The sequence below is a fragment of the Alosa alosa genome, chromosome 2 (assembly GCF_017589495.1).
Source record: "Alosa alosa isolate M-15738 ecotype Scorff River chromosome 2, AALO_Geno_1.1, whole genome shotgun sequence".
Taxonomy (NCBI): domain Eukaryota; kingdom Metazoa; phylum Chordata; class Actinopteri; order Clupeiformes; family Clupeidae; genus Alosa; species Alosa alosa.
Genome location: NC_063190.1, coordinates 24,876,551 through 24,890,015, shown reverse-complemented (window position 1 = coordinate 24,890,015; position 13,465 = coordinate 24,876,551). Strand labels below are relative to the sequence as shown.

At 42.3% G+C, this 13,465-nt stretch overlaps 1 protein-coding gene across 2 annotated transcripts; it reads right to left on the bottom strand.

Annotated features, from left to right (window-relative positions):
- Nucleotides 1-2,440: 2,440 nt before the first annotated feature.
- LOC125291133 (NEDD4 family-interacting protein 1-like) lies at nucleotides 2,441-13,369 on the bottom strand. 2 transcript variants are annotated; one of them, XM_048237704.1, is made up of 9 exons: nucleotides 13,176-13,369; nucleotides 11,017-11,104; nucleotides 10,255-10,385; nucleotides 9,194-9,244; nucleotides 8,769-8,856; nucleotides 7,425-7,549; nucleotides 6,224-6,290; nucleotides 4,175-4,280; nucleotides 2,441-4,011 (listed from the first exon to the last, which is right to left on the bottom strand). In XM_048237704.1, exons 1-8 carry the CDS (start codon nucleotides 13,203-13,205, stop codon nucleotides 4,177-4,179), a joined length of 684 nt encoding a protein of 227 aa, XP_048093661.1. In that variant the 5' UTR covers nucleotides 13,206-13,369; the 3' UTR covers nucleotides 2,441-4,011; nucleotides 4,175-4,176. The 2 variants fall into 2 exon arrangements, with proteins under 2 accessions (XP_048093661.1, XP_048093662.1); XM_048237705.1 differs by lacking the exon at nucleotides 9,194-9,244 and having other exon boundaries at nucleotides 13,176-13,367.
- Between the last annotated feature and the right edge of the window lie 96 nt (nucleotides 13,370-13,465).

The following is a 13,465-nucleotide window of genomic DNA, read 5'->3' as shown; positions in this document are numbered from 1 at the left end:
TCTGGCGGAATCTAGATCCGTGGGGTTAGATTGCAAGGCAGTAAACGACAGCTAATTATAGGCCATACTGTGTTGAGGAGGACCGGATGTGACAGCATGCAGCCTTTGTGTTTGTGTGTGTGCGCACACACACGCACACACACACACACACACACACACACACACTTGTGTGTGTCGGCTGGGCTTCCAGTGGGGTATCCAGCTTTAGCCTCTCCCACAAAGCACTGCAGCAGTGAGTCATTCAGGATCAAGTCAGAGATGGCACACTCACTCTCTCTCTTTCTCTCACACACACACATATAAACTAATGCTGCCTACGTGAGTGATGCACAGTCAGATCAGCGTGGGGCTCATTGACTCACTGAAGACCCCATGGAGAAAAGCAGAAGTCATTCACATTTTCACATACACACACACACACACACCTGACAGGTTATGACAAATAGGTCACCTGTATTACATCAGATGCTGAAGACCATTAGAAAGGAGCGAGTGGGAGATGGAGAGAAGCAGGGAGGAAGTGGAGGGGATAGAGCGGAGGAGGGAGAGAGATTAAGAGAGGAGGGGAGAAGGAGGAGGGGGTGAGACACAGTGAAAGAGACAGAGAGAGTGAGCAAGCAAGAGAAAGAGAGAGAGGGAAAAATATGAATAAAGAGCAGCCCCTCCCCCTCACTGGTATGACTCAGCCTGATTCCCTTGATGCACTGCGGAAGCGTGACGTCTCTCCTGCCTCCCAGCATCCCCCACTCATCCTATTGCCTGTGTGCACAAGACACTCTGTGTGTGTGTGTGTGTGTGTGTAATAAGTCTTCCCATGCTTGTGCTCACAAGCATGTTTGTTTAGATTCTGATGCCATAGCAAGCGATTGAGTGTTCCACACTCACCCATTCATTCATTAAACACTCTGATGCAGTCTCTGTGTGTGTAAGGGGGGAGTAGAGACAGACATAAAAGGAGACTGAAAGAGAGAGAGAGAGAGAGTGTGTGCATACATACAGCTTTCCCTCACACACAACAAAAATGGCAGGATGGACAGAACGAGACATGAGAGGATAAAGTGAAACGCTAAATGAGTATGGGGGATGAAGGGAGCGCAAGCAAGAGTGAAGATGTGTTGATCTCAGCGAGTTACCTGAATTATCCCCCCCCCAACCCCCAACCTGAGGGTGACTCACTCACCCGCCTCAACACCAGCGAGTCCAATCCAATCACCATCCAGGCCACAGCCGCCGATCAATATGCAGGAGGCATGGAAGGTTAGGAAGGGGGCGTTTGCCGTTTCCAACCTCATCCACGCAAACAACAATCACTCCCTCTCACACTTAATACATGCAACCAAACACACTACCATCAGAAGTCAACTGTAGGCCTACTTGTTGTTTACAGTTCTGATAACTTGTGTTGGCAGATAGTAAACCTTGAGTAGATCTTAAGTGTGTTCGGATTAGTCATTGTTGAGAGGGCCTAGGAGTTAACTGGTTCAAGGTGCAGTCTGTCATTCTAATGATATTTGTTTGTGAAATTCTATGGTCATCTAGCTGTGCGTTCACTGTTGTTCATACACTGCCCTGTGGGATTCATAGTGGCTCGGGCCGACTCCGAGTTAAACAATCCCAGCCAATGAACACAGTGCTTCAAGAGCACAGAAAGGAGAGGTATAATTTGATTGGCTGCTGATCACAAATGTCAACAACCTTTGACGTAATCGAATTGCGGACAGCGTCTTTAAAAATAGAGGCTTGATAATGACAAACACACACACAAACACAGTCACAAATGGAATTGGAAGAGTGACGCGGTGCCAAGGGCTTTAGGAAGAGAGGAAATAGATCCATGACTCACCTGTTCACACATGAAGCACAACACACATTCACACACACGCTCCTCTACACAGCTAACAAACTGGTCCAACCTGCTGTTTCAAAGGTTTCAAATTCAGGGAGACAGGGAGAGGTTTAAAAACTTAAAATATGGGTGAACATAAACACATACACACAAAAGCGACAATTTAATAAAAACTGATCAGCTTATTGTCTTTTTTTGATAAATCAGTTAGACAGACTGTAGGCCTATAGCACCAATAGAGGTTAGCGAGTAGTTACACTGTAAGCAATACTGTTTTCAACTGCTGCTAGTCTGCAAATGTAGACATTCAATCCACATCCATGTAACATGCTCTGAGCATTCAGCAGCACATTAATCTTGACTTCAGACTCAAGGGGTGCATTTCAAGTATGTGGTTTACCGTAGTTCCACACCTAGGTAAGTAGCCGGGTTACCTGGAACCTGGTAAACTCGGAAGCTCTGTGGCTTCATTCACCTATAGCAAAGCCCAGGTTTCGCACTAAACCACAATTGAGATACCACCAGCTTATCACCACATACACATCAAACCAATACAAACACAGAGAGCAAGAAGACGACACACTCTCCAAAAGGTTGGCAACACAAGTGATCTTTAGTTGCATTGACATGGTATTTACAGTCGTCTACATGTGTGTATCCGTGCGCTCCTGCACGCCCAAGGCCCAGGGGCCCTCCTCCACGTTGGACCAGGCAGGGCAACAGAGGAGGAGGAAGTGAAATAAGAACTCACGACACAGTCACAGTAAAAAGCATGCTCAGTTCCACGGCTGCCGTCGCAGTTGGGGATGCCCTCAGAGGCGTCTGTGCTGGAGGCTGGAGACGGGGACAACAGGGAGGACACCTTCACGGACGAGAGGAGACGCGGCGGCAGAGCCGTCCGTCCACTTCAGAGTGCCTCGGGAAAGTTTGGCGAAGAGAAAGTTATCCCTGCTCTCTTGGAGCAATATCGTACCCACAACTCTACTCCCTATTTTATGTTTTAACATTACTTTGCCAATGTATACTCAGATTGCCTTGTACCTAACATTGAGCAGGCTTTGAAACTTGAAGATTAAAGTACATTTCTAGAGAGGTGGAGGGGGAGCACGGCACTGTGCTTGCAAATACATGTTCGATCAAAGCTGTTTTATTACATCAACCCTACCACTCAAAACTCATCATGATATGAACTACTATAAAAACCTTGACAAGGCATGTACAACATATCACTGACAAAAAGCAATATCATGTAAATCACAATAAAAACCTGGCAAAAAGCTTTTGTCTTATGTCACATGTCCTAGTACTGGCTTTCCTCTTGCCCTCCTACATCATCCAAAAAGTCAAAGAGAAGACTGATGAGCCCAAAAACAGTAATCGATGGCAAACAAATGTGAAGCTCCATATGACTTATGAAGAATAAGTACAGAAGAATAGCCAATAGATCTCTCAATCACTTGCTTGGCATAGGTATACTTTCATACATAATTTCATTTGTGCTCTTTAAACACGAGGGCAAATTCTTCCCGGTCATAGTAACCTCATTGCAAGTAACAGCTTCAGATGAGCAACTGAAGTAATGTACAGAAAGCAAGAAAACAGCACTGTTAGACATTACAAATTTGTCTCATGTTGCCTCCAACAAAAAACTCACTTTGATCCCACCTCCATGTTAACAGTGTACCACAATGCACGTGGGGAAAAAAATCAACAAAACAATACTGCCCCCTAATGGCTAACTAGGGCAAAGTGCATGCCAGGACTACAAACAGATCATATACATAAGGCATTATTTTCTTTTCATACTGATTTTTTTTTTTTTACCTCACAGACTTGATAGCAAATAGCACTTAATGTTAACAACTAATGATTGGATGAGTTACAGAGTTGTCAGCATTCACTGTACTGGTATACATCTAGAAACATAGAAAGAGAATCATTTTATTCCTGTGGAAACAGCAAGTTTCCGGAAAGAACATCTCCCTCCCTTCAGTAGGGATGAAGTTCTATCAGCAAATTACAGAGTTGGACTTGATTTGTTTTGTTTTTCTTTGTCACATTTTGTTTTTCTTCTTTTTTTTTCCAGAGGTGTTTAAACGCTGTTCTGAAGCATACAAGTCTCATTGAAGGCTGCCAGTAGCTTCGTGTTTCATGGCAACTTGCAGCTGCAAAACAACACAGAGCCTCAGAATACAGATTTAAGGACAGGGGATCTGAATAAGAAGTTAGAAGTTTGTCTCTTAACGCATATTTTAAAATACTTTACCAGAAGAACCTAGCTTCCATAAGACATAAATGTTTAAATATGATAGACAGGTGACTCTTTACCCTTAATAGATGAAAAGGACTCGAGTGCGGGGCAGGGGAGAGAAGGAGTCTGCCATTTTGCGAATTTTTGCGTAATTGATGAACCCTCTGAGGAAAAGCAGGAACCCTGTGGAGCAGATGTCAGAGGTTCCAGTAGATGTTTATTTGTGGTTGTTGTTAGAGACAGTTAGGCAGAAGACAGTGCCAACCGATTTTTTAGTGTACTTCAGTGCACTGTAAACATCCTTCTGCTGTCTGGCCTGACAAAGCAAAAAATAATTAGGATACAGGCTGCTTCCTTCTGTTTGAACCAGAATCATCTTAAAAGGAGGAAGTGGTAACAAGCTGCCCATACAAATACGTATAATCTTAATGTAGTCTAGCTATAAATACTATCCTTTTCCATTACTATTTCAATGTCAAACTCATTTTTCACTCAAAGGCACAAAAACAGTATACTTAAGGGATAAACCATGACACGTGTTCTATTAGAAGTTCTAAAGTACGCCTGTTAATCTGTACCGTGTGCAAGTTATCAGGTCAAAACCGGGGTACCCATCTGAGTTGCTTCTAAAAGGCTCCTCACCAATCTGGACATAGTATTTGGCATCTGGAATGGGCCTGGTACAGCTATTTGATGGTAGTTTTAGGAATGGACATAAGCAGGGTAGGAATTTCACGGCGGCCACGACGGCCACGGCCCCTTGCGTTGGCCGTGATGCCCCTTTGAAAATCAGAGGTTTACAGGCCACGGTGGCCTTGGTGCCCCCTTCTTTTAATATTCTGCTTTGCGTCCTACTAATAGCTATTTTTATTTAGCCTGTGGCCTGTCAAAATAATCTTAGCATTCACAGCGCAAATTAATTTAGTCTTTTACGCAGTGGAGAAAGTGACAGCGCAAAAAAAGAAAGTGCGTCCAAATTCACACATTCTTCTCAGTTGAACTACTCGTGAAGTAGCCTAGCCTACTCATCATCACACAGACATCACAAGTGTCACATAAAAGAGCCTTTTCTCAGCTTTTAAACGATGTTAGCCGATAATTGCTGTGTTGAACAGTTCGCGAGAAAAGTAAATATAATTCAATTTAATCATGCGTCCATGATCTCCCTACCCATTCATCTCAGTGGAATACTTCACGAATCCTTCTTTTAACACATGACAAACCATATATCAGAATAAACAGCAGACCTTACCGAACACAAAGGTGTAAAGCAGTCCCCTGTACAGTTAGCCGTTCCAGAGTAATCCAGTTTTGAATTTGCAGTAAATTTCGACATGCATGGATGTCTCCAAATTTGGGCTTTAAGTTTAACAATATGTTTAAATTGTTCCACATGTTTTCATAACGGGCCAAATACAAACTAAATGTTACAAATATCGCCTAGATATTGGTAAATCAGAGGACAGCAGAGTTTGTGACAGTAGCCTTAATGATCACAAAATGCTAAGCATGCATCTAGGCTATTTGAGTTTCTTAAAGCTGAGCTGTGCTTAAATTGTTCAATACATGATTTCATAGCAGGCCAAATATAAAATAAATGTTATAGCCTAGATATCTGTAATTATTAGATGATCAGATGATTTACAGTTCTATGTAATATGTCATGTTTCATGTTTTTGTAATGTTTCATACAGTGATGCAGGTCTACTGCAGTGAATAGACTAAATACAACTTTGATCATTTTTATATGCTACTACTGTATAGTTAACTTTGGCCTTGGTGCCCAGACATGTGGCCTTTGTGCCCCCCACCAAATATGCCCAACTGAAGGCCAAGTGGCCTTGCCCCCAGAATGGTGAAATTCCAAGCCTGGACATAAGGGAATCTGTCGGTCCCATCACAGTGTTTCAGAAATGCCTTCACAGTGGGCTAAAAACAGCCATGTGCACTAAAGATGATGCTGAGGACTGTGACCATGAGCCTATTTCTGAATGTGTTTTTTTATCTCATCCACAGAGATCTCTGGAGGCATTCTGATAGCCACGTCTTTAAGTTTAATACACATGACAAAGATTAGAGTTTTCCTCCATGAAAACAACAACGAGGCCCAAATCAGTTCTACTCACCGAGAACCAGGAACACCCACCACAGCCAGTACTGGCCATCAAAGTAGCCTGGGAAATACGCTGAGAACTGAGTAACAGAAATAGAAAAGGGATGGGGGGGGAATGGGGGAAGCAGGTTGTATGAGACAACAAAATAAATTAGAATAAACAAAAACATGAAGTAGACACCATGTACTACTGTGGTCACTACTGACAGCAGATAGCTTCTTTGGTCACATGGACAACTCATGACACGCCACCCCTGTTGCACTTCTCCCCTCTCTCAGGAAACCTTTATTGCACACTATGTCGCTTTTTTGCTTACCACTCAGATAAATCACATGTTGTGGGATCACCACGAGGTCCTAACATCTGAACTTAGGCTACAGCTACACTACACCAAATCAGTTGACACGGATTTTCGGATCAAATCAGATCCACGTCCAGAATCACTATATCAGTTGGGAGGCCTTAAAAACCTGCATAACAAAAAACCTGCATGACAAACGCACAGTCAACAGGCATGGGTACAAGGGAAGAAATACCCATCAGATAAAATTTGAAAACTGGGGGGAAATGGGCCATTTTTGCCAGACAGCTTGCATGCTACTTTATAGGAATTCACATTATAATGCCAGGTAGTTTTGTCGAAGAATGACAAACAAACACTAATAATTATGTTTAAAGTTAGCTTCTTCTAACGAGGATAGGCTATGTATGAATGCATGTACAGTACGTTTAGTCCCGCTGTTCATGGGCTACATCTTTTTAAACAGATAGCTTGAACAACCGTGAAAGGCACGGAAAAGCAGCATGGCCATGTGAAACGAGCACAGCGAATCAGGGACGGGCACATGGGCTTGTACGTCATCTCTTTTCAGATGGTTCTGCAACACAGTATCGACACACCTTCCACATCCATCCGATACGGCTGTGGAGCAAAATGAGTTCGGGGTCTCCAGCAGATCCAAATTGCTCCACTTTGGAGACGCTGATACGATGGTCGAATGTGGACGGGAGCGCGAATCGTAATAAAAGTGTGTTGGATACATTTGTATATGGAATACATAATGCAGATGTAGCCTTAATGTACCATTCCCCACAGGCCACACTAACTCCATTATCTTCTCTACAGCGCATATGGCTCAGGCTTCTGACACTGGCAAGTGGTGGGACAACAGGAGCGTGCTATGGTAAGGAAACCAGGTTAGGCCAGTCTTACCCTGACGATCAGAATCCATTTGATGAGTGAGAGGCCAAACCCAGAGATGGCACCGTAGCGGCCCGCGGCCGAGGTGGTGAGGCAAAAGGAGAGGAAGAAGCCAATCCAGTTGAAGAGGAATGCCACTGAAACGACAAACCCAAGTACACTGAGCGTGAGAGGCACACACACACATATAGACTGACCTTATTCCACTGCTTGGTTGAATTTCCCATTGTCCTATGTAATTTAGAACAACCATTAACCGTATGTTATCTGCACACCTATGAAGTAGATCCATTTTTTTGGCTGCATCATACTTGTATATTAATTCGCCTCCGCTTCGCGTCGGGGCCGTTTTACAACCTCGACCGTGCATTAACTTCTGTGAACAGACCACCGTGTCGTCCATTATCCCTTACATAGACGTGAAGCACACAAATATACACAACAAAGAAGCCGTGAAGGGATGGCAGACAGTCTCTTTAATAGTCAGAACTACTGTCGTGGCCAACGGTTGGTACCCTTCGACAAAAAGAAAAAAAAAAAATAACTCAATTTTTCTTTGAAATAATTTGAAACTCGCAAAAGTAACCAGCATTCATCATTCATTGTTTATTCCAATTTTTCCAAATTAGAGATTGACTTTGAAAAAAGTCTGGGTACTCACAATTGGTAAATGTTTCCAATCCTAGCATCATAATGGGTGTAGACTTTGCATTAACTTTGAAATCATTGGTCCAGTGTAACAGCGTAACAATTGTTTAGGGATTCCTACTTCGCCTTTACAAGCTACCTTTACAAACTGATAATAAATCGCATCAGCAGTCAGGAAACAATGTATTTACCTTTGCTGTATAAATGTTCACATTCAAGCGACAGCAATTTGCAGGCGTTGCTTATAACCGTTTACAAAAGCCACTTTCGATTTCAAAACGACATCGTTCCCCTTTAGTATCTTGTATCTTGTAGCTTGTATCTCAGTGAAATGAAAATGAGCAGAGACACTAGGCGGGTGGAGCCAGGCTAGAGCAAACTGGTCCAGCCATCTTAAATTGAAGGGTGCCTTCCGCGGACTGCATGTTTCAGCTCTTTCCAGAGATGTACTGTAGGTCTAGACTCACAGAGGGCCACTGCTTGTCCCTTAACCATTCTTACAAACAAATCTGTCTGGGCCATTTTAGAATATCTATGTAAAATACACAACTTTCTTTGCTTTTCTCTCTTACATACCAAAGGAATACACATGGTAAAAATGCTTTGAATTTCATTACTTATAAGGAAGAAAATTTAAGGATTTTTTTCAATAGTCTTTAAGGATGCCAAATTCAGCCACATCTGTACACACTCTAAACACACACTTACTGAAGAAAGTCAGCATGAAGATGCCATCATTCCCTATCCGCAACTGGTCAGCGTCATCAAAATCATCCCTGGTCGCAAAGTCGTCATCCTGCCAACAGACAACACAGGACACCAAGAGGTTACACTCTGCAACAAACAGAACAATGATCATAGAAAGTCATCTCAAAGTTTACTGAAAGGATGCAATGCATATAAGATTACACAAAGCAACAAATATTCAGTCACTCCAGCAATGTCTTTGCCTTGGGATAACATGTTTTAAACGATGCAATTCAAACATACTGTAACATTTCAGTTGTGACAATTTGTTTTATAGCCTGCTAGTTAAACATCTCTCTTAGTTAGAGGTCTCTCAGCAGCAGTAGTGGCTGAGTCCGCAGGCACCAGTCTCACACAGGTCACACACCACCACTTTGGTACTGTACCTCCAGTGCACTGCGTGTTACATCATCGAAAGTGGTCAGCCGCTCCCGGCTCTGAGCGTAAGCAGTGCGAGGCAAAGAAACAGACCAGTGTAAAACACAGGGCAGGCAAAAGAGAGTGAGACAGAGAGAGTAAGAGAAAGAGTAGAGAGAGGGGGAAAGAAGAAAAGAAACATACTGTGCACAAAATAGACCCTTTCAACAATAAAAACAAAAACAATGCTTGAACGTTCTATTTGGGCCCCAATCTACTTCCTCTGCATTAAGATAACATATGGAATGTTAAAAAGGAAGCCTTGTGGGGCCAACTATGATGCTGATAATGGAACTCTCTTGAAAGGGTCTATACCTCACACACACAGGTGTAGAGGCCCTGTGGAACAGTCTTTGACCCATGTCTCTCAAGACAACATCATTTGGCCTTACCAAAGGAAAATAATTAATTGGTAAGAGGTTATGTGGAGAGTGACAGGTTGATCACCAGTTGGAATGCCACTTTATGTGTGATGCCAATACGTATGTGTGATGACAAATTATGGGAACAACCTCAGTTTTTTTAAATAATTGAAAAACTTTGTTTTAGCGCCTCCACAGAGCCAAAGTCAAAGGCACACCCAGAGAATTACAGAATACTTCATGACATTAAGGTTAAGCAGAAATCAGTATGCTAGCCGCAATCAATGAACTAGCATTGACAAAGCATTATGCAAGGTCAAGCAATATGTGCTTGAGAAGTGTCGTCATGTTAAACAGTCTACATACCAGTCTATATAACATCAACAATGAAGACAAACCTCACAAAAGCATGCAGGTACACCCACACAATTCCTTGAATTTCCCCTGGGGATCAATAAAGTATCTATCTATCAATCACACACAGTGAGGAGGGAACTCCACAACAGCCTTTTTATCATACATGATGAATCTTCAGCATCTTGAAACCTTGATTTTGAGTTTATTGGTCATGCATCTGAGTGGGTCAGATGCTTCGATGTTGGGTGGACTTCCCTGTTGAAGTGGTGGCAATGGATAAGTGAAGAAGGAGTAGTAGGGATTCAACTCACTCTGTCTGCAACCAAGGGGATGGTGGCTTCGGCCTTGAGCCTCTCTGCCTCATCATAGGATGGCAGTGTTGTGGCCACGTTGTAGGATGGAGGCTTGGGGAATGGCCCATCTTCTTTGTAATCAAAATAGGCTAAGGAAAGAAGAACAGAACTAAAGTGTGACTCTTCAGCTGCTTTATGGTACAAGGCCTATTTTTGACATCCACACCAGCATCCTTTCCTTCACGTGTCATTGTAGGTCAGCAACACCAGACATGCAACTGAAGCAGGATGTGTGCCTATGCTGCAACAATTAGCTTCCACTATAATCAATGGAACAGGCTACACCCGGTGTAACAGTGGTGTGTATACGCCACAAACATTAGAAAACAGATAGATCAGCCTTCTATATCCATTTTTTTTTTTGTGAGGCACTTGCACTCTATGTATACTCCAGGCTTCAGTAGCGCCTACAGTTTAGCCCTAGGGCTAGAAGCACAAAGCAACTTCAGTTTCTGGTGTACTAGAAGTGCCACTCAAGCTCATTCCTCACATGGCTATAGCGCTTATACAATTAACGACAGATTAACTAACTACTTGTCAAAGGGTGGAGTTATGGCTGTGTTTGCTATTTGATTGGATTGTGAGATAGCTTACAAAGCACAGGGACAGAGACATGTCTGTTGTGTTTCTCCAGGACAACTTTTGACCAAACTTAAGTGTAGTCTTGAAGTAATATGACAGAGGGGTCTGACATTTTCACCATGTTAGCACATAACTTACCTGCGCTGTCTGCAGCTATACTGCTGTATGGGGGAGGGGCATCAGCGGCAACCTGTGGCGCATCCTCTGGTTCTTCCTCATTGGGCAGCTGGAAAACCAATCAGATTCAGGGGCTACTGTTAAAGCAGTTTCAACATTCCATCTCCCCTTCTTTTACCCTCGATAGAGTCACTGAGAATTGCATGTGTTTCCAAGTGACTCTGTACCATGTGCTTGCTAATACCTACAATGTACAACATACATTGAAACTTCTCTCAAGCAAACTCTCCACAAGCAAAGTGTTTTTGAATACTTTTACAGATACTTTTACTTATGGTCTGATGACAGAGGCTAAGGAGCAAGGACATAGGCTACTCAGCTTCATAGTGTTGTTGAGACAGTGATGGAAACAGTTCATTTGAAGTTGAAGAATGACATTTAGTACTAAATCCAATTTTTTTTTTTAGCTGAAACAACCTAAACATTGATGGTCAATTATTGTTAATGCAATGTTGCAATGCTGATGTTGAATGTTAATTGCTAACTGCTAAGTCTTACATTGTTTTAGGTTACTCGGTCAACCAGTTCCACAAGTAATCCAATGGCAAGTGGTAACTAAATGTCTTTTCATCACTCTGTCTGACAGGACTACATTCCTGACTTGTATGACAAAGAATTGATTGATTGATTCAAGCCCACCTAATTTGAATTTCTGAGAGAGCATTGTGATTCTTTTTTAGGTATATTCCCATAGTGTAGAGCTAATCAGCTAAACACTTCTATTCCTAGAATGTTACAGGGTAGGTACATACATTAAAAGAAGCACTGGTACACAGATCTAAAGTTTGAGAATAAGAAGCCTACCAGTCTATCAATAAATTAAAAATGGCAAGTTCTTTACTGAAACGTATCAAATATGCATGATATGACAATGAATTCGGCTGACGTTAATCAAAATTAAACTAGCATAAAGCACCTTGACCTAGATGTTCGCATAATCCATAGGCTACAAGTTAGTTCATCACTATTTCCTATGTGCAGAAGACTAACAGAACTCTTTGTCTCAAGTTGCATTGCCTCACTATCAAAACAATACACGACTAATCCAACGTAATGCCCTACTAAATCCATTCCTCTGTTCACACCAGATCAACTGTTGAGGTTGACAGTGACAGACTTTGAAACAGATCATGTTAACAGTTTGACTAAGTAGTAATCGGCTAGTACTGTAATCAGCTAATGTTAGGTCTTTGCAGTTACCGTTATATGTTCAAAAGTTAGGTTGTCACCTATGACCGAGGTAGCCTATACTTAGGAAGGGGAGCTTTCTCATCTTTGTCCAGAAAAAGAACACTGAACACTTCTAGGCCTTACAAAATTACAAGGCAATGTTAGCTGACGCCTTGAATAAGTAGCAGCTAACGTTAACTAACGTTAACTTTCACTTGTCGTCAATTACAGTTAACGAGTTAGCTGTAGCACTATGTCACCTTCATTGTCAGCCAAGACTACAATACACGGCCACAAACGACAACGCTTTATAAGTTAATAAGATAGGAGTTCACGTATGTTCACTGTGGTTAACAGTTAACACAAACCTTCGGACAGCTTTAACGTTAAGGTGATGTGTTCAACTAACTGGCGATATCTGAGTGGCTAGCTTAGCTAACTAAGCTTAGTTCAGTTATTAATTAGCTAGTCTGTCTTTTAAATCTGACTTGAGAAGTTTGTCCCATATTCTATGTACAACGCATACATGTAGCTAAACGTTAACTAACCGGATGTCTTTGTAAGTAACGTTATCGCCAACTCCAAAAAGAAAATGTCATCTGGCTGCTACGTTAAGTTAGCTCGCTTTTCCATTTATCTGAGCTAGCGTTAGCTTGTAACCTCAGCTATTAGCACTTAGCCAACCTTCGAATTCCAGATGAAATGACAACACTGGATATTTAGTGTTGATTTTAGCAGCATTTACTGCACGTACTTTTTTATATACATATCATAAGGTAGCCAACGAAACTATGCAATTACTATGCTAACGCTCTTACGTTATCCCATGCTTGCCAAAACAATGAGGCCTAACGTTTCATATCATATCAGGAGCAGCAATAGTGAGTAACGCTCATTAGAAAAGACGAATGAACATCTCACTCTTTCCAGCAAGCGTAACATCGTTTTACCTGCTGGTATCTTCCACTTGACTCAGCCATCGTCAGATATGTTGGTTAATCGCCAGATTTCCCCTTTTATAATGAAAAACCCGGCAGCGAAATCTTACATAAACTATATTAGGGACGACAAGAGGTTCACGTCCCACGACTGATCCTCCTACGCATTTGCTTCTCCGTCGTCTCCTCCGCAAGTAGACCTCCAAGTAGAAGCAAAACAATCACCCCCTACAGGCGACACTACAGAACTACACGGAAGGCAGTCAATCCAGTTGTGCATGTCTATCCGATGGGTTTAGGCG